Source organism: Erpetoichthys calabaricus, chromosome 5 (genome assembly GCF_900747795.2).
Source record: "Erpetoichthys calabaricus chromosome 5, fErpCal1.3, whole genome shotgun sequence".
Lineage (NCBI taxonomy): Eukaryota > Metazoa > Chordata > Cladistia > Polypteriformes > Polypteridae > Erpetoichthys > Erpetoichthys calabaricus.
In genome coordinates, this window is record NC_041398.2 from 68,860,005 (window position 1) to 68,882,262 (window position 22,258).

At 37.0% G+C, this 22,258-nt stretch overlaps 1 protein-coding gene and 1 long non-coding RNA gene across 3 annotated transcripts in view; one reads left to right on the plus strand and one right to left on the minus strand.

Moving 5' to 3' along the window:
• Positions 1–22,258, plus strand: part of zfyve28 (zinc finger, FYVE domain containing 28) — a 469,608-nt gene that overhangs the window by 231,097 nt on the left and 216,253 nt on the right. For both annotated transcript variants that reach the window (XM_051928387.1, XM_028801634.2), the window contains exon 2: positions 6,001–6,141. In XM_051928387.1, the coding sequence (XP_051784347.1) occupies positions 6,001–6,141 (141 nt within the window). The remainder of the gene's footprint in view (positions 1–6,000; positions 6,142–22,258) is intronic.
• The window catches only part of LOC127527967 (uncharacterized), a 174,909-nt gene that overhangs the window by 47,587 nt on the left and 105,064 nt on the right, over positions 1–22,258 (minus strand). The gene's annotated exons all lie outside the window — the stretch shown is intronic.

Consider the following 22,258-nt stretch of genomic DNA (forward strand, 5'->3'; position numbering starts at 1 on the left):
GTAACCCGTTTCCTCCTCCCCACCTCCCTATCGTCTCCCTCAAGCCAGCCAGGACTCTTCATAAAGGTAAACTACAGTTATATTATTTACCAGTGTTATTTATTAAAGGTAAACTACAGTATGTGTTATTTATCAGGGTTATTTGTTAGGAAAATTGATTTTTATGTTGATATTTTTGTGGGTGCGGAACGGATTAACTGGATTTCCATTATTTTCAATGGGGAAGTTTGTTCTAGATAAGAGAAATTCGCTATACGAGCTTAGTGCTGGAACGAATTAAACTCATATCTAGATGGTTCCACTGTATTTGCATGTATCAAAATAAAAGCTATTATAAGGATTTTGAGATTTATTCATACTTTTAAACACACTGCTCTTATTCTGAACACAACTGTAAATGTGATGGACTGATTACTTGGGCTGGTTACTGCCTTCATGCTGATGCTGCCAAGATAAGCTCTGGTGCTCCCTATTGTCACAACTGCCTCTTTCAGGCCAACCACAAAGAAAACTCCTAAACGTTCTAACTACAAATGATTAGCTGTAAAATTAATAATTACATTTATGTAAACAATACAAAAATTCCCAAAAACAAAAAAATACATATTCAAACGGTTAATAATATGTACATACAGTAATTGTATGTGTTTTGTTAAGCTTACATGCATAGGATGTCACCTTTCTTTTGCTGTTTTGCAGTTGCTCGTGATGGGCGTAGCGGTGTAGGATTTGGCAGTAGTTGAAGACAGCAGCACACAGGGCCCATTGTTCAAACTGCATTTTAGAAGAAACTCCACTAAACTTTGTTAAACTGAGGGCTGAACACTTTTTCAAGTATTTTCTTAATGCAAAAATTCTGGAGATTGACTTGGATTGTTCAGTAAATTTGTATCAATTTTGCTTCTTTTTATTTGATGAACTTACAGCCACCAATTTGTAGCTGCATTGAGATTCGCTATTGTTATTTCTTAAAAAAAAATTTATGGCGGCTAACAGCCTATAAACCTGAATTCAGTGATGCATACAAATAAATAAAAAAAAAGAATGCGCAAGAATACTTTTCACAAAAATAGGTGGTGGATTTACAGGACCTATGACCAAGGCTGCCACCTAATTCTGAAAAGGACATTTCAGCACAAAAAAAAGGACTTTGTGGGATGCCTTCCTCTATGATACTACAGTCCACCTTGGTTTTTCTTGTATGGTGTTTTAGAAATGTTCTTTGGTTTTGGCCACAGTTCATGGTACTCTCAAAGAAAATGTGTTCATTGACAAACTCATAATTATCTTAAGCACTCTCAAATCCACCTCCTCCAGTTCTTAGAGCAAAAGCCTATTTCCCAGGCAGCACTGGGCACAATGCAAGAAAAGACAGGGTTCTAGTTTCTCACAGAGTCCGCTCCTTCATACACCCACACTCACACCGAGATCTTTTAACCAAGTGTCTGAGGCTTTGAGAATGTGGGAGGAAAACTGAAGGAAAGCATGTAGACAGAGAGACAATATGCAGACTCCACACAGACAACCAACTGCTGGATTTGAACCTAGTACAGTTGATATGTAAATAGGCTGTGCTAATCAGTTTGCTCTCTACTGTGCCACATAAGCTAAGAATATGTTAGCAATATTTTAAGTAATTATCAGAAATTAAATTAAATTGACAGCATTTATACTTCACCCAAAATTTCTCTGGCAGGAGAAATAAAATTTCTTATTTTACTTAGCATAATTTATTTTACATATGCTAGATTTTTTTGTAATATTCGACCGATGTCCGGCCTTTTGACTAAATAAATCTCTACATAAAAAGTTGAAGAATTAAATTTTTAAAGTTAAAATAGCAGAGATAACAAATTATTTAACAGGATAGCTAAAAACTTCATCTACGAAAAATTTTGTGAACTACAATAAACATTAGAAAGAATGAGCTCTGAGATTTAAAATATATATATATATATATATATATATATTATCAGTGTTTTTCTAAACTGTAGGTTTTTGACACTCCATCCTCCATACACTCTTCCATTATCCCTCCAGAGTCTGAAACCACCCCTTCTGTTAAATTTAAGGATTTCAGTTTAAGCCCTGATATGTATTGTCTTGAATATGTTACCAATGTTTCTGCACTGTTTATAGCTCTGCGTGATTCATCCAGTATATATATTGTTCATTCAAAAAATGGCTAGTATAAGTCTTAAAAAAAGGCTACATTTAAGTCCAGCCTTATGAGTCCACCAAAAGCTCAACTTCAATTAAAAACATTCAAATAAACACACACATTTAAATAGAGTGATCCGGTGGAACTAGATTGTCTACATTTTAAATAACCTGTTACATAGTAGAATATTATGTGTTTATAGCCATATTTATGGTTCATTTGAAACTTATATGTGATTGCTTGCTGTGTGCAAGACAATGAACAGCTAGATAGAAAAAAAAAACTGCTGCAAATATAAACACATAACGTTGGTGGTTGCCAAGATCAGCTGTATTCATACAGGCTGTCCTGAATGCATGAATTAATTACTGGAAATTTCTGCATAAATGCTATGTGAAATGGGCTTTTGGATGGAAACAATCATCTGACTAAACACCCCCCCCTGGAATCTGACATATTCAGCTATATTTAATTACAAATTTGAACTCGCTACTCATGAAGAAAAGGTTAAAGCAGAGCTTAAACTCTTTTTTTTTTTTCTTTCAAAACAGAAAAGGATCCACTAATGTGGTGGAAGGGCTAAGTTTCAGAGCTACCTCTCTTTGCCGAATCCGGCAGTAAGCATTTATGCATTCCAGCATCCGGTGTACCATCAGAGAGTCAGTTCGGTGCCAGTGGACACATTAGTTTAATCTGTGACCTGTGACAGGAGACAAAGTAAATATGCTGACATTTTTACATTTCTAATTTCAATAAAGGAAATTTAATACATATAGGAAAATAGGCCAGAAGCACTTAATTTCTTACGAAAAGATGAGTCACTGCCGCTCATTAGATTTGTTTAGATTTGTGATATTTTATTGTTAACGGTTTCATATTTTAACAGTTTTGTTGTTTTGATATTGTTGAAAATGAGCATTTTGTGTTTTTACTTTTGGTTATTGTGAACTAGACACGTTTACTATTCATGAAAGTTATTTGTGCTACACACCTTGAGCATGGGAAAGACGCTATGTAAATAAAATGTATTATTATTTTATGTATGTCTAATTATAGCATGTGACATTAAAACAACTATATTTGTGATGTGAAATTATATCGTTCCATTCCTAGTGTGCATATATATACATGCAAATATAAAATATATATTGTATAGACATTTATGCATTAAAAAAATATACATTAAAATAAATGAACAAATGGTGTGTCCCTAACAGTTTTTTACAACTTAGTTTTAAACCAAGTCATTAGACCCTTTTCTGCTATCATCCTGTATATATTTTACTATGCCTATGCCAAGGGCTCTTCATCTTTTTGTCTGTAGCAGTCTATCTACATTGTAGTGTTTGGCTATGTCGTAGTCAGACCAAGGGTCAAGGTCTATATTAAGTATTCAAGTACAGTAAATGCTGATTTCTTCAAAGTGCTCTTCATAGGATGCAAAGAAAATTAAAGTGTGTCACAAATAATTTGAAGATTGCTCTTGGATGTATAGATGTTGCTTTAATTGAAATTTGACTTTTCGTGGTTGTAGGTTATCAAGAGCAGAAAAGCATATTTTTTCAGTGGCTGTTTTGAGTTTCACTTAGATTATTTGTAGCTACTTAATAGGCAAAAGTTGGTGTATTTTAATGAACTTAAATTAGGTGTCAGCATCCTTTATTTTGAGATGTGAATCTCAGAATTCAGACTTCTTAAATACAGTAGGTGTCTGCAAAAACAATGTCTTTGATTGTCTAAGATAATTACTGGTAAATGTGTAATAAGAAAAGTACAAATTGGAGTGTTTAGCAGTTAAAAATGTAAGACTGCCTGACCTTAACTATTATAATGTTAATGCAACCTGTTTAACATTTTAATGAATATCATATCAGTTAATTTACTGAATCAATGTGAGAAATCAAACACATAAATAATTACTGCATGGGGCTTTGTATAGCCCAGTTTCTATGCAGATTGGTAAAAAACGTGACATGTAATCATATCCAATTGGATCCAGAGTCATAAAATTACAATAGCAGGTTAATTTCAAGAAGACTATAACAGGTACGGGCGGCATGGTGGCGCAGTGGGTAGTGCTGCTGACTCGCAGTTAGGAGACCCGTGTCCGCTTCCCGGGTCCTCCCTGCGTGGAGTTTGCATGTTCTCCCCGTGTCTGTGTGGGTTTCCTCCAGGTACTCCGGTTTCCTCCCACAGTCCAAAGACATGCAGGTTAGGTGCATTGGCGATTCTAAATTGTCCCTAGTGTGTGCTTGGTGTGTGAGTGTATGTGTGTGTGTGCGCGCCCTGCGGTGGGCTGGGGCCCTGCACAGGGTTTGTTTTCTGCCTTGCGCCCAGTGTTGGCTGGGATTGGCTCCCACAGACCCCCTTGAACCTGTAGTTAGGATATAGAGGGTTGGATAATGGATGGATATACCAGGTAACATTTATTTTCCCTATGGATTAAGGAAAACTAAATTACAAGCTTCCCTCCATTTTTGAGTTACTTCTTGCACAGTTTCTGTCCACTTGAATTTTGTGTCTCGTTCAGGAATACGTACACTAATTAAAAGCCTGATTGCTCACTCCGCTTGTAGGAACTGGTGCAAAAATGAGGTTTTATATTTCTAGCTTCAGGAATTTGCTCAGTCAGGTGAAACGAGGACAAAGCAGCGCTGTACACCCAGACTGTAGAGCCCGATCACAGCAAGAAGTGTTATATGTATCTGACTGTGAGAGGCAAATGCTGATAAGTGCAGTGGAAGATGGATTTATGTCCAGCAGCATCTACTGCAAGCGAGAGTCCAACTCCAAAATATGTTACATTGCCCGCTATGCCCACTCACTCTGGAAAAATGTCCTCATCAGACAACCTAACTTGTACAACTCCAGAGGATCTGAGGACAAGACAGTGCAGAAGTACAAGCTGTCAGGAATGGACTGGGGATCAGTACTTACTCCTTCTTTCATTCTTTTTTTCATTGTGCACTTCCTTCTCCTTCTTCGATCCCTGTCTGTTGATATCCAATGCTTAGTGCACAGCAGTTACATGATGCATAATCAGGGGACATAAACTGTGTGAGCTTGAATGGTGCTTGGCTTCAGCACTGCATTTCTTACTCATGCCACAGCCCACAATGAGTTACACTGATTAGTGTTTTGCACATTTTCTGACGTTTTATAGTGTTATTGACTTAGTTTTTGAATTTTCAAATTCAGTCTAGTGTTTTTCATAACTGCATCTGGACTACTACTTTTTTACATTTTTGCCTATTGTTGAATATTTTTTTTGACATTGTCCTTTTGCATTTCGCCACTGTATTCCCTATTTTTCCTGTATGACCCTTTGCCTGTTTCTGCATTTTCTTTTGGATCAAGGACTTGTTCAAATGAACTTTCTTTTACCTACCTGTATACCTGCTACTACTATGGCTTTCCCCAATCTGTATAATTAAATTGGTGGACGTAATCAGCTGTACCTTACAGAGTCCAGTGGTGATCAGCAGTCCCCCAGCCTGCTGTTACCTGTTGGTGACTTGACATGTTTGCACATAGTATCCTCTATGTACAATACGTTTGGCCAGGAAAGGAATAGGAGTGTTACTTTGAATTTGACAGTGCTTCATTCAGAAAACCTTTCATATCTGCTCTGTGCACACTACTGTATATGGGGAAAATAAACAGAATGGGCCAGCAGTTAAATCCAGTTTCCAGAGACTGTGAGATAGAAACTGTAATTACTGTGTACCTGCACCCATACACTACCTCTGTTTTTGTATGAGATCAGTTGTGCATTTTGAAAGTGAACACTGCCCACTTTTCCAGCCTAAAACATGGTTTTGTTCTGTGTGTTTCCTCAGAGATCAGACCCACAGCTCCTGGCTCAGTTCTACTATGCTGATGAGGAGCTCAACCAGGTGGCAGCGGAACTGGACAGCTTGGATGGCAGAAAGGATCCGCAAAGGTGCACATTGCTTGTCAACCAGTTCAGATCATGTCAGGTAATACACTTTTTACTTAAGTGCAGGTACTCTCATGCCTTTTTAAATCATCGGCGAGTTGGGATGACATGAATGAATGACCTTGAAGGAATACAGTGTTCTTATATACATCACATAGATACATACCAGTAAGAATATGATCATACTTTGTACACATGACAATATATTTGAAGCTGAAATTAAATCAAGTTGTACTATACTCTCTGAAAACAAAGAAGAATATGCCCATCATTCACTACCACAAGAAGAACTAAATACTACTGAGGCACAGCAACACCTAACAAAATCAAATGGGGCTAATACCAGGCACACTAGTGCAGTATTCAGTAGAAGAGGCTAGTAAGTAGCATTAAAAACTGAGGATAAGCTGTCTCTGAATCTAGTGGTGGAATTTCTTTTAGAGGAAAAAAGAATGTGCAGGATGACTGAGGTCATTAAAAATACAGTTTGTATCTCTAAGAGATTGTGCAGTTTGTATCTCTAAGAGATTGTGCATTACATAGGTCCTGAACAGAACTAACCGGAAGTGCTTGTTGAACTACTTCTGGCTGCACTTCCTGGTGTGGCTGTGCTCCCGCCTAAACGGGCTCGTTAAACTGTGCAACTCTATGCAGCTCCCCCTGGCAGAGGCCATGCAGCCCAACCAAGATGAGCTCCGGTATTTCATGAAAGTGGCCCCGACGCAACCCAGGGGAGCTGCCAACAAAGGTTCTGAGGGACGTAGTGTGGCTCCCATGGCTGCTTCCCTGGATCTAGTGACAAAGGGGCGTCCACCACAGGTGTTTATGTGCAGTGCAAGTTCAATATTCTTTTAAATGTCTACAACACCCTGGGCCTAATTTATATTATATAGAAATTTAACTGAACTTAACCAAATCCTAATGTTTACAGACTCTGCTTGAGTCATTCATGTGACACATTGGAATGGGCATGGTGTAAAGTCAGAAATCGGATTCGGAATGGCCAATTTCACTTTAAAAATGGAAGTGATCAAAACTGACCTCAAAAATCTTTATCAGTGTATCTCTACTTATTAGGTGTACTTTCAAGACTTTTCAGATTTTCATTTTGAATTCAAATCTAACACTTTTACATATGTTTAACACCTTACATTTACTTATATTAAATTTCATCTGCCACAAATCTGTCCAAGTCCCTCTGTAACAATAATATTCCACCTGGTCTGGTATACAGACAACCCACCCTTGCCGAACTGCTTTTACAGAAGTTTGGATGCAAGGCTTGCACACAGCAAAGAGACCAGGGGGTAATGCACAGTGGCATTTCTAGGAATTAGTGGTATCAGGGTCATTGTATTCGTTGGGGTTTCCTGTGTGACGAACACCCTTGGGTGAGGGTTCTTCATGGGGCTTCCCAAAGCTATTTCTAGGAGATTAGGAATTACTTGTGGGAGTCTGGGAGAAGATGCTGATTTCTGGGAGACTTGAGATGTCAGGGTAGTGTCTGTAAACTTAACCAGCTTATTAATTTTATTCTTGTCCAGATCATTTATGTATAGTAAAAAGAGCAGTGGCCCTGGCACTAATCTGTAATGGACTTCACTTTTAGCATCACCTAATTCTGAAAAAGTACCCCTCAAATACCCCTCACCATAACCCTTTGCTTCCTTTGTTTGAGTCTATTTTGTACTCCCCTAAACATCATAAATTAAATTGCTACATCATTTAGTATGATCACTTAACATTAATGTGGAACCTTATCAAAAGCCTTCTGGAAATCAAGAGAAATAATATTACATACACCTGTCTTATGGTATGCTTTTGTTTCTTCCTCATAGAATTCCAGTATATTAGTGAAACACAACCTTCCCTGTCTGAACCCATGCTATTTGTTAATACTTCTAGTAATAAACAATACTTCTCCTTCTACAATTTCCAGATTACTTAGTAAAAAATTAAACAGAATACCATACAACATTTTACTCAGGTTTCCAAACCTGGTGGTCTTAGTTTTCTCTGCTTGAACATAGAAATTAAAACATTGTCCACCCAAAGGATACTGTACTTGGAGTACTATTTTATGACACAGGCTTTTATAATCAGCATTTTAAGTAAATCATACAATAGATGATGAATATGATTGTATTATTCAGCTATTTTTAAAAGATGCCACAGTGCCGTAAATATTCTTTGTATTTTGAGATTGTGCTACTGCAACAAATAGAAATACAGTACCAGCAGTAAGATAATTTTTGCAATGTAGTGATATTATCACTTCATATTATCCACACTTCTTAAAGGATGTTAAAAAGTAAAAATGCACTTAAGCATTTTTCTGATTAGCTTCAGTGTAGTTGACCCAATCCTAGTCTTTGGAGATCTGCAGTCCAAAAAATATGAAAAAGGAAAAGCTTCATACACTGCTGCTCCATTGGTGCTGATTAGGTTTGACTGTGCCCTCTGAATGTCATTTTGAGTTATTTTGTCTTGGAGACTTTTAGAGTGAGCTTATTTCTACTGCTACATCACAACATTCTTATATGTGATCTCATATTTTTTTAATTGATCAACTCTGTCACTACTCTGGCAACATTATATTTGTTGATATGATTGTTTCTGGGTTTGCTTACTGAGTCTTGGGTAAGGAGTGACCATAGATTAGACTTCACCAAACAGCTTTGAGAGGCTCCATTTTTCAGAGTAGACATTTTACACAGCAAGCATGCAATTAAAATCCTAGTCCGCTGCAAATTTTTAAAGCTAAACACAAAATAACATACAACAAATCCCAAAACCACAATGCTAAATACAGAAACACCATATGTGTTACAGTATTTTCATTTTTGAATGAAATATAGATAATATAGATAAAGCTTTCCAGAAATAGCATCCTGGTGTAGGTTTATCACTTGTCACAATGTCCAAGAGCAATGCTGACACTTATATTTGATATACACACTGGAGTGAGTCTATGGAGTCTGTCATAATTTTGTAGATTTGATCCACTAAAAGCATTTGCAGAGTATTCATGACAACAGAAGAGAGTGCCACTGATCTTTTGCTTTTTCAGGGATGTTACTTTAGTTTTCCTGTGTAATGGATTTCACATTATTTTTCTTGTTTTTATGTTCATGTTGTTTCAGGCCGTAGTTTAATGTGTCATGTTGGTTATGTTGAATGGGTTACTATGGTTCTGTATGTCGCTAGGGGCCATGACTCATGTTTGTGTTTATAATGTACAGGATCGTGGTCATGGTGGCCATCTTTAAAACAACAATCCATATGTTCAGAAAATGTTTGCAGTTTTTTTTTTTTTTTTTTTTTTTTTACAAGGGAAAGAGACTCTTGCCTTCCATGAGAAAACTCATGATGAACTCTGGTTCATTTTCTTTTCAGTGTTTTTTTTTTACTTTCAGCTTAGACTTTGTTTGTCTCTGATAATGAGCTTGCAGTGCCCTTTTGATTTGATTGTGATCTCAACCTTTGGTAAATAAACTGCTTAGTATTGGGGATTCTCTGTCTCTCTCCCCCTCTCTGCCCTTTGAAAGTTATCTCTGCCTCACTCTTAAAACAAATATTAACTGACTGCTCGGATCTTTTTATGGAAGGACTGAATTGGTATTGGAACAGTATTTGTGACATTTGGGAATATACATAAGTGCTTAAAAACATCATTACACTTATGAGGTAGGCATTCCACAAAGGTTTTAAATATACTGTGCATGAGACAATGTCCAAACCAGAAGCTTAACATTCTAAAGATTGCATTGAATGTGTGTATACTGAGTTGTAACACAAAGCACCATGGATCAGTAATGGAAGGCTAAGTACTTTGAGCACTAAAGCAAGTGTAAGATTTATTCATAGGATGTAGGGATGTGTTGACAATTTGCGATTTCACCAGCATTTTCATTGTAGTGTGCAGATAGCCTGCAGGCCTGTCACATGCTCCATCGATCAGTGTCCTCAGACTGTGTTCCCAGTCCTTAATTGTATTTTTTTTCTGCCTGCCAGATACCCATCTTATAGTCATGCCTGATCTTTATGTTCAGCTCTCTATCTTCAGCAGAAAGCAGCAGACATGTTTATATACAGAACATGTTTTGAAATTTGTAGATCCAAGTAAGTAAATGTGAATAACTATCTTTTTAAATACATATTTTTTTTAAAATCAATATATTTTTATTTAAATAGTACTCCTCATCCTAGAACGTCAAGGCAGTTTAGATAAAGGCATGCCAGAGAAGATAAAAGGTTGTATTTAAAACACTCAAAGCATACAAAAGATATTAGAAAGAACAATTTTTCACAGGATAGCTATGGTGTATGAACAATGAGCAACCTAGAGCCTAGGGAGTTTGAATGGAAAAGAAAAAAAATTAAGACTGGTCTGGGTGGTTATGTAAAGAAGTTAAGTACTCTGCAAAGCTTTAAATATCAAAAGCTCAGTTATCATCCCGTCAGGTAAATGTAGCCATCTGATTGGACTGGGGTTTTTATAATCCCTATCCTGTAATTTTTGCTATAAGAAAAGATTGACTTTGTAGCATATTGAAGAAACTGCCAGGAATAGCATCAAATAGCGCTGACATAGTTCTGACTGTAGAGAGAAAAGTATTGGCCTGGGTCAGTGTTTGATACAAATTACAATGAAAATTATCTGCTTTCTAACAGACGATTGTACTACAATAGTGGCAATTAATGTGTGCACCTTTACATTGGTTTACTGTACCTTTTTCTTGTTTTGTGGGGGGTTGGATATTGCTGTGCAGTTTTTGTTATTTATGATTCTTTAGTGAAATGTTTCTTGCACCTCAAATTATTGTCATATTTGGAGGCTTCGTTGGATTACATTATTTCTAGGTTGGCCATTAACTATAGTTTGTTTTTTACAGGTTTTCTTGTGTTTTCCATGAAATTTGTGCTGGAGAATTTGGGATGGTTCTGAAAGGCAGTTCTTCAACAATTTTTCCTTTCTGCTTAAACAATGCATACCTAAATTTCTCCTAAAGTTAATACATCCTGGTCTAGCTGCAGTGCAGTTTATTTATTTGCGTGGTTTTCTTCATTGAATCAAGCACCAATAGATTTGAATGAATTTCATCTTATTTATACTTTAATCATGCAGAAATATTTTTTCATTAATATATCCAGTAACACCACAGTCCTAAAACAGATCTCCTTAAGAAATGCAGAGAATCTTTGATAGCAGCAGATTGTAGTGTTAATTCCTTTCTGATTTCACTTGGTCTTGCTCTGGAGTTTGCATGCTCCGTTGTCTGCATGTGATTTTTCTTTGAGTCCAGATTTCCTTACACACTGTAAAAGTGATGTTAAATATGTTAGATTAATCAGCGACTCTAAATTTGCCTGATATGGTGAGTATAGTTGTGTACATACTGTATAGGCCTTCTCTCTTTCTCTCTGTGGCTCTCTTTTTCACTCTCTGTTTTCTATTCCCACACAAACACAACAGCATTTTTATTTCTGTGAGTCTCTGGCAGTTTCCTATGTGGTGTAGCTATTCTGAGCTTTGTACACCCTGTTTCTCTTCTTCTCATATTTATCTGTTTTAAAGCAGTTTTCTGGGAATCTGTTTTATTTAGTGCAGCCCTTTTTCTTTAAAGCTCCCTCTTTTGCACTTTTCTCTGTTTTATGATTTCCTTCACTTTGTCATTCTGATTCATGAGCCACTTTTTATTTGGAGTGATTCTTTTACATAAGGAGGCCCTATTTCTGTTAGGGAGGAGGGGCATTTTGTTCTCTCTATTTGCTTAAAAATTAAGATACATTCAGATCCCTTATGTACTGAATATATGGAGAACATAGTGTCTATGTATATGATTTATTTGTGTTTCACTTAAATATTATTGGTTGCAGTTTATTACTCAAGGTGACAGTCTTTACATCAACAAAGACTTAAATTTTAGTAATAGTGTGAATACTTTAGCTATCAATCATATATAAAATTATTGTGTGAGAAGATACACACCTGATACATTTTGTCTGGAATCATTAATGTAGGTCTCTGGAATGGTACTACCATATAGATTATAGATATAAAACTGCATACCCTAGCAGATGGATTGTGGGATGACCTGTCACCAGAGAATCCTAGATGCAGAATATAATGCATAGTGATTACTGGAATAGTCTTCCTAGGTGTAGGCCAATCTGTGTCAGGGTTGTAAAGACATCAGAGCTCACAAGGAAGGCCTTGTTGTTTGGTAGGTCAGAGACTCTACTGCTATGTCAGGGCATTTAACAAGAGTCAGGGCTAATGTGGTTAGTGTTTTAATGATAGGTAAATAAATGCAATAACTTCATATTGTTTCACCTATTTGAAAACATGTTTAGCTTGCGTTAACACTCTCTCTTCCCCTCTTCAGCTTTCTAGATCACTGCCTATAGCAGTAAAAATAAACAATCATCTCTACTGAAAAACACTTCTGCTTACAAGAATGTTTATATGTACTTCAGTTGCGTAACTGCTACCTGCTTGATTCACCGATCTTTCCGAAGTAATACTGTTTTGTCATTATACATTTCTTAGAGTAAGAGAATCTTTAATGATTAGAGATCATTCAGTGTATTACTAGAACAACATTCCTCCTTGGACTAGCAGTGTAATGACCATGGTTAACTGCCTGCCTGATCCAAATAAGCATCCCCACAGACTGACCCTGAGAAGCTGTAATAAGGAATCGCCTGATCAGAGCTTGTCCCACCCAAATGTTTCTATAAATAGCCTTTATCATCATTGTTACCTAAAGATTACACATTGAATCCAGGTGTTCTGTTTTCTATAAGTAGCAGACAGGTGTTCTGTTTTCTATAAGTAGCAGACAGGTTTATTAGCTGTTACCAATCAACCAAGATACCAAGAAGACATGATTCACCAGCGTTTGTGTGTCTGCTTATATTCCTTCAACAATATTGTTTACAGGTAGCAAAAATTTACACTGGGTGTTACAGACTCAAGTCAAATGTATGTTTTTTTTTATTATATTATAGTAATAATAATAATAATAATAGCAGCTCACTACTCAAAATGAGGAGAGCCCAGGCTTGAACCCGCAACCATTTGCTAATGTGGCAGCATCTCTCACCTCTATACCAGCCAAGCATACAGTCGAGTTTCTGTCAATTGATTTTTGAGTTTCGGCTTTTACTCATTGACAGCAACTAGTAAATTTAATAATTTCTTTTTCTTTGGTTATATTCTTTAATTAAAGTGCACTTGTTTTGTTATACCTTTTTGAAAGTGTTCATTTGATATTTGGACGTCAGTCTTCACACATTATACACTTCACGTCAACATTTTGCCAATTATTAGTGGAACAGGAAAAAATTTTTTGTTTTAGTTATGTGTTCGATATTTCTTGCCTTCCATTTCCTGTCATCGTACATTTATCCAGATTGTTGTAGACACGGAACACACATAAAATGTGTGTATTCCAAATAACAATATATCATTTACCCTATACAATTCCAAACACCTCACAACCAGATAAGCAGACATGAGCTGGAAGAACTTTGCGACTGACTTCAGCTGAGTCAGTGGGGGATGGGGTTGCAGGCTGCTTGCTGTCTGAGCTGATTAACACATTTGCAAAAGAAAGATGCTGATGAAGAGGTGCGAGGGAATTTAAGGTGGCCTGGCATTATGACATTTTTCGTAGGCTGTATGTAGGTTTTCATAGATTTTAATTTTTAATTTTGTCATAATCATGCACCCCTACTATAATATATGTATAAAGTCATGCACCCCTACTATATATGTATAAAGTTAGAAGTAGGTAACAAAAAGCATTATTTTTTACATTTTTTGATCCAAGCATGTTGAAATGCTGTACATCTTCAAAGTTAGATGCAATAGCCCATTGAAGTGTCCAGGAGCTGCAGGGTCACAATAAGAGCAGGCTTGCAAAGGTATGCAGTCTCTCTCAACCATTTTTTCCATCTTGAAGAAGCTGTCCTGAAATGAGATGACCTCAAAGAATCGAGCATAACTAAAAGCTTATGTGCCACCTTGAAACTACACATCTAGCTCTATCAGGTTCTATTGTTTTGTAACCAACATTCATTGTTTAATGCTGTCAGATCGAACGTCTTTATTCAAATATATAATGTGCAAAGCTACATTATTTTGGAGATCTGTTTTTGTACTTCACTTCCACGACCAACTGTTTCATAATTTTGAATGGTTAGCCTATTATCGTTATTAGTAAAACGTACAGCTAGATCGCTCACAGTGTACTTGGAACAGTTCTTTCTAAAAGCTTTTCTGGTGACCTGAAAGTATCATTTTCCATCTAATTCTGTCCCATTCAGTCCTGAGATCCCTACTAAGACCTTCTCAAATAAGTAAATGAAAAAAACTCATAATTATTATTTTAATTTTATTACAACTCTTTAGAATTCTCACTTTAAAGAGCTAACATTGTCTTACATGTCCTACATTTGGTCACTGTCTTATGTGGCTACTGACTTGATACAAAATGTTTAATACAGCATGGTGCAATTAAAAATATTCAGACCACCTGTATTAGACTATTGCTGCATATATACAGGAGACAAAAACTAGGCAGATTGTATGGCTACAGTCTTGATACCATGATGATCCTGAAAGCCACACAGGAATTGCTTGTCTGAGTGAGTCGACATATGCCAACTGGCTTTTTATTCTGAATGCAGTGATATTAACTGTACTCAACTGCTGCCCTTTGGAGACCTCCAAAATAATATTAATTAAGCAAGCCCACACTCAATCTGCCTGCCTTTTGCCTGCTCTTTTACTTTGTTTGCTATTCTGACCCTGTCATGGTCTCACTAACTGACCTCTATTCCTTGTGTTCCTTTTCAGGACAGCGAGCCATAAAAGCATCCAAAAAAAGAAACTTAAACACTTATGAACTACACATGCTGGTGCCCATTTCTGCTAAATTATGATTAATATATATACTATATGCTTCACTCGCCAACCCTCCCCCCACCCAGCCTGCCCTATGCGTCAGCCACTTCATGTCTCTGCTGCTCACATTGTGAAGAGGGGGGCTGAACACACCCCACGGAGACGTGATCATTCCTCCGAACCCCCCCCTTAAACGGTGATATAATGGGAAACAAATAATTTTTTTGACCTCCTCTTTGCTTGATCAACTGCTGGTTTGCTGCTGCTGCTGCCATGCTGTATGATCTGCATCTTGCGCTGCGCTTCGAAATTTAAAAGCCTGTACAGCAGCTGTCCTTTTGTCTCCTTGCCTTGTCTCTCTTCTCTCCCAGACATTCTCTGCTCCTGTTTGGGGTCCCGCTCCTGAGGCGCGCCCCTATGAAGAGGAACATTTTCTATTCTTTTAATTGAGAGACGGAACTGTCCCCTCCGACTACACACCGAGCTTGATTCACTCCTGAAAGAGACTTATGTTTGTTTGAAGTGTCTGAATAACGTTTCTGTCTCTAAAATTTCCTATGTATCTGTGCAACTCTGTGACCCAAGCGTGACAGCATATGTGGATTTTACTTTCACCAAAAAACAAATTTTATAATTCTCGTGGATATGCTGCTTCATTGGGAAGAAGCACTACTTTTCCCTGATGGCAGTACGAATTAGACGATCTACATGTCTCCGACTTAAAGTTTAAATCCTAACAATATATTCGATCTCTTTTCACTCTTCCATTATTTCACCGAGTAATAATTTCCGTTTGCACTAATGCGATCTTTACTATCATTTTTTGGAGACTTCCATTATATCTAACCTGCTCTGCATGTGTATTGTGCCAACATTTTTAAATTCTTTACGACTTTCTACTTTGTCATGTACTGTTTGTCTCGTGGGACGTGAAAGTGTCTATCTGAGAAAATCATATCTTGTCTCTCTGAAAAAGTTTCATGTCCTAAAATTTTTTATATATATTTTTCATTCCCTGTACCTCTACAAATTGATGTGTTTATGGCAATATTGTGTGGGTTTTGTAGCTGGTGTCTAGTATAAAAAATGCATGTACAAGCATGCATGTATAATGCCCATAATCGTTTACCTAAAATTGAATCTATTTGAATAATATTTACTTATTTTTAATTGGAATATTCAGAGCTTATCTTTTGACTAATTTGACAGCTCTACTCGCTATACTCTGCTTCCTTATAATTTGGGCATATTACCAATGATAAATAAATGTGTAACTACAGTAAATTCCTGCCTGTCTTCTACTCTGTATAATTTCCTGGGGTTATAGATGTTAAAGGAAAGTGGGAAGGAAGAGCTGAGCTACAGTACCTGACAGTGTGAAAAGAGTGTGGGATTTGAGACATTCTGTTAAAGTCTACATAATCGAGAGTATAAAAGGGCAAAATAGGGCCATATAGTACTCTGTCATGAGAAAACACTGGGTTCATTTATGGATGTTTCTGTAACTTTGCAGACACAGTTCTCTTTTTTTAATTAGTTTTACATTTTATAATACATTATTTTATAAAATTGAAAACCAAGAACCAGTGAGGGTTATTCATCATTCCCTTTATTTTGGCCCATGTTGACTCAAAAACGTTATGGGGTTTCTGTAGGTTTTAAAGACACACATTCATGCCACGGAACTCCCTTTGCACCTTATCCTAAGCAATCTCCAATATATTGAGTTCTAGGGATTGTACAGGCCATTGTAATAAACTGAAGTCACTATCATGCTCATGAAACCAGCTTGAAATGATACAGTATGTGTTTTGTGGCCTGGAGCATTATCCTGCTGGAAGTATCCATTGTGAAAAGGTGTAGACAATGAATGAAAAGGGGATGAGCATGATGAACAACAATGCTTAAGCACACTGTAGCATTCAGATGATGGTCAATTAGTATTCAGAGGGAAAAGAAAATATTCCCCACATCATTACATTGCTACCAACAGCCTGTAATATAAAGAGAAAGCACAATAGAACAATGAATTCATACTGTTCATGCCAAATTTAGGTTCTGCCATCCGCATGTTGATTTTCCAATTTACGCTTCTCCCATTTTAATGATCATGTTCCCAATATTATAAAATTTTAGTGTACCGGAGTGGAATCTGGCATGGTCTTCTGCTGTTGTAGCCCATTCACGTCTAGTTAAGAAGATGTGCTGTTCATTCAGGCTTTCCTTTCTGCAGACTACTGTTATAAAGAGATTTTATTTGAATATATGAATGTTGGCCATTCTCTGGTCAGCACTTTCATTAGCAAAATGTTTTTACCCATAGAAATTCATTCACTGGGTGTTGTTTGTTTATTGCACAATTCTCTATGCAATGTGTTTGAGACTGTAGTTCATAGAAATCACTGGAAGTAGAGCTCTTTCTGAGATGCTGGAGTTACCATGTCTGACACCAACAATCAAAGTCTCTTATATCATGTGTTTTGTAGTAATGATTGCAGCCAGTGGAGGCTCTGTACTGCATAATAATTGAAGGATGGCCTCTGTGTATGAGATGTTTTAAGCAACTGGTTTGGCACCAACAATTATTGTACAGTTAAAGTTGCTGAGATTATAGGTGTTGCCCTTTCTGATATTTTGTTGAATGATAACTAAAGCTCTTGACCACATCTGGACATGTATACAATGAGTTGTAAGTGCCTGGTAGCTCAGGAGAACAGGATGTTTGCATTAAAAAAAATGGCAACTGGGTGTATACAGGTGCTGGTCATAAAATTAGAATATCATGACAAAGTTGATTTATTTCACTAATTCCATTCAAAAAGTGAAACTTGTATTTTAGATTCATTCATTACACACAGACTGATGTATTTCAAATGTTTATTTCTTTTAATATTGATGATTATAACTGACAACTAATGAGTCCCAAATTCAGTATCTCGGAAAATTAGAATATTGTGAAAAGGTTCAATATTAAAGACACCTGGTGCCACACTCTAATCAGCTAATAAACTCAAAACACCTGCAAAAGCCTTTAAATGGTCTCTCAGTCTAGTTCTGTAGGCTACACAATCATGGGGAAGACTGCTGACTTGACAGTTGTCCTAAAGACGACCATTGACACCTTGCACAAGGAGGGCAAGACACAAAAGGTCATTGCTAAAGAGGCTGGCTGTTCACAGAGCTCTGTGTCCAAGCACATTAATAGAGAGGCGAAGGGAAGAACAAGATGTGGTAGAAAAAAGTGTATAAGCAATAGGGATAACCACACCCTGGAGAGGATTGTGAAACAAAACCCATTCAAAAATGTGGGGGAGATTCACAAAGAGTGGACTGCAGCTGGAGTCAGTGCTTCAAGAACCACCACGCACAGACGTATGCAAGCATGGGTTTCAGCTGTCGCATTCCTTGTGTCAAGCCACTCTTGAACAAGAGACAGCGTCAGAAGTGTCTCGCCTGGGCTAAAGACAAAAAGGAGTGGACTGCTGCTTTCTGATGAAAATAAATTTTGCATTTCCTTTGGAAATCAAGGTCCCAGAGTCTGGAGGAAGAGAGGAGAGGCACAGAATCCACGTTGCGTGAGGTCCAGTGTAAAGTTTCCACAGTCAGTGATGGTTTGGGGTGCCATGTCATCTGCTGGTGTTGGTCCATTGTGTTTTCTGAGGTCCAAGGTCAACGCAGCCGTCTACCAGGAAGTTTTAGAGCACTTCATGCTTCCTGCTGCTGATGAACTTTATGGAGATGCAGATTTCAACAGGACCTGGCACCTGCACACAGTGCAAAAGCTACCAGTACCTGGTTTAAGGACCATGGTATCCCTGTTCTTGATTGGCCATCAAACTCGCCTGACCTTAACCCCATAGAAAATCTATGGGTATTGTGAAGAGGAAGATGCAATATGCCAGACCCAACAATTCAGAAGAGCTGAAGGCCACTATCAGAGCAACATGGGCTCTCATAACACCTGAGCAGTGCCACAGACTGATCGACTCCATGCCACGCCGCATTGCTGCAGTAATCCAGGCCAAAGGAGCCCCAACTATGAGCTGTACATGCTCATACTTTTCATGTTCATACCTTTCAGTTGGCTAACATTTCTAAAAATCCTTTTTGCATTGGTCTTAATTGATATTCTAATTTTCCGAGATACTGAATTTGGGACTTTCATTAGTTGTCAGTTATAATCATCAACATTAAAAGAAATAAACATTTGAAATACATCAGTCTGTGTGTAATGAATGAATCTAATATACAAGTTTCACTTTTTGAATGGAATTACTGAAATAAATCAACTTTGTCATGATATTCTAATTTTATGACCAGCACCTGTATTGTAAAGTTTTGTCCAGGGTTAACCATTGAAACTTCTTCAGTGAAATAATGTTATGCATAAGTGATAACATTTTGTCTTTAAATAAAAAAAACATATAGAAGTGATAACATTTTGTCTTTAAATGAAAAAACATATAGTAGATAATATTTCTGAAAAAACTTGAAAGTAGTTTAACTTAGGGGTGGCACAGTGGTGCAGTGGTAGAGCTGCTGCCTCGCAGTTAGGAGATCCGGGCTCACTTCCCGGGTCCTCCCTGCGTGGAGTTTCCTGTTCTCCTCGTGTCTGCGTGTGTTTCCTCCGGGTGCTCCAGTTTCCTCCCACAGTCCAAAGGCATGCAGGTTAGGTGCACTGGCGATTCTAAATTGTCCCTAGTGTGTGCTTGGTGTGTGTGTGTGCCCTGCGGTGGGCTGGCACCCTGCCCGAGGTTTGTTTCCTGCCTTGCACCCTGTGTTGGCTGGGATTGGCTCCAGCAGACTCAGTAGTTAGGATATAGTGGGTTGGATAATTGATGGATGGATAGTTTAACTTGAAAGACATCTTAGTTTGGCTGTGTATATCTGAAATTTAGTTGTCACCTTTTATAATGATTTTAAAGCCTTTTAAAGCCTGTTATCTCTAATTTAGAAATATTGCACAATTGTAGAAGTCTGAAGAGAAATTGCCAGAAAAAATTACAGTCAATAATACTAGAAGAGTAAGTAGAAAGGCAATTCCATGTATAGGTTGCAACAACCTGTCTATTTTAACTAACCCCTGGTATATATAAACATCATATTGCATTAAACAAAGGAAATAAAAAGATTGGGCAAAACTATAGGAGCATAAAAACAGATGTGCTCAAAATACACAGAAATTACAGTGTTGCAACACAAACCCTAATAGCAAACACTACAAAGAGAAATATGAAAATGACAGAGTCTGGCTTTTCCAAAATGATCTGAAGAGCTGACAGCCCTACCATACCCTATGACGATATAATGTGTCAGTCATCTTTGATTCCTTTAACAATGTAAGGTCACAAGACTAACAATACAAAATGAAAAATAAATGGCAGAAAGCAAAATACCTGACACTGTAATAATGAGACAGCAGTGTTGAATACAGTATCACCATGCTGCCCCAGGTACTCTGGTTTTCTGTCACAAAGATGTTCAGATTAATTTAATTGGTTATTCCAAATTGGTCCCTGTGTCGGAACGAGTGTGGGCTTGCGCTTTTTATTAAGCCCTGCATGAAATAGATCCCTGTCCAGGACGGGTTGCTACTATGCATCCAATGCTGCTGATATAGTCTTTGGCCCCCATGACCCTGAATTAGATTAATCAAGTTTGAAGATGATGATGATTATTTTTTATTGTCTTGATCTTACTTAGTTTATACCTTTTAAGAAAGATATTAAGGGGAGACGACTGTCTGGCACCTTTTATTTGGATTTTCCATGTGAGGTAATTGGTCATTGTCTCAACTGTAATTCATACAATTAACTTCTGAATATCACCATCTAGCAGATTGGAATAAATATTTTTTTCTTTAAGTTATTATATATCACTGTTATTTTTTCGTGTTGAAGTGATAAGGAGGCATATCTGCTAATTAAAGCTGTCAGTTAATAGATTACAAATTAGGTTGAAGTCAGTCAGAAATTTCTGTCCAAACATGGGTAGTAGGTATAAACCGATCCACACTTAGATTTTTTGGTTTTTACTTTTTGCATATTTTTAAAAAGAATATTTATTTTTCTAAATTATTTTCTTTCTGTTTATTGATGAAATTTTAAAACAATTGGTACACCCCCACGTTAGCCTCCGGAAACAGCATGCATATTCAGACATGTAGTAAATGATGTTTGTGGCATAGCACTGCATAATCCATGGTAGTGCGTGGAGATATTATAGACATTGGAAACAAATGCAGCAGAGCACAAACAAAAGAAGGAAAAACAGACATCAGAACAAAGTGGGGAAAAAGGGCAAAAATATTCTGTCAAGAAGGGATTAACTCCGGACAGTGAATTATATTTGATTCCATTGGAGGTGGTAATGGAGGACAGAGACTTTCTTTGTTTTTTTGGGTGGATGAGTTATAATTATTGATGAAATACTAATCGAGTGAAGCTAAAGATCAGGATGACTGTCTATTTCTGGGCAAATGATAAGTAAGTCATTCTCCTAATATGAGACAATTATGACAATTAATGTTATATTTATAAAAGAAACTTACAATGTACTCCTTAAATATTTGGACTCTGATACAGTTTTATTCATTTGTCTCTACCCTTTTTAATATAGCTTTTCAGCATCATTAAATCAAGGGTAATTAAATAAAAATTGATGAATTGTTAGGATTATGGTTTTTTTAAATAAACATATATATATAATTAAAAATGTATATAATTGTCTTTCTAATGTCCTATAACAGTTATGCCACTGTCCAAATATGTATGGACTTACTATTTTCAATTATTTTCTGTATTTTTAATTAAGCTGGTACTTCACAGTTTGATGTGCCAGGTTGCATGTCTTCTATTCACAGGAGAAGTTGCAGTCCTTAGCAGAATTTGTAAGTTCTAAGGTTGAAGGGAAGTAATTAAAAGGCAGGAGTATTTGAACGCCTCACAGGCCCATGTATCCCTCAGTTGGGAACTTGGGACCATTAATAAGGTCAAGCCTTGGCGCTCTGACAGTTTTACCTTGGACTGCAAAACTAAGCACTTTGTGATTCAGTCCATTGTGCATCTGCTTTTCATTTTTATTCTTGCTTCCTGATAAGTGCTGCTTGGTTTTGAAGTAGAATTGCTATAATAAATTTAACTCTGGATGCTTTTTAATTAAGCTTTAATTTGAGCAAAATGAAGTCCGGCACCTTTTTTTTTCTTTTTTCTTTTATTTTTTTTTCTTTTTAAAGAAATATCTG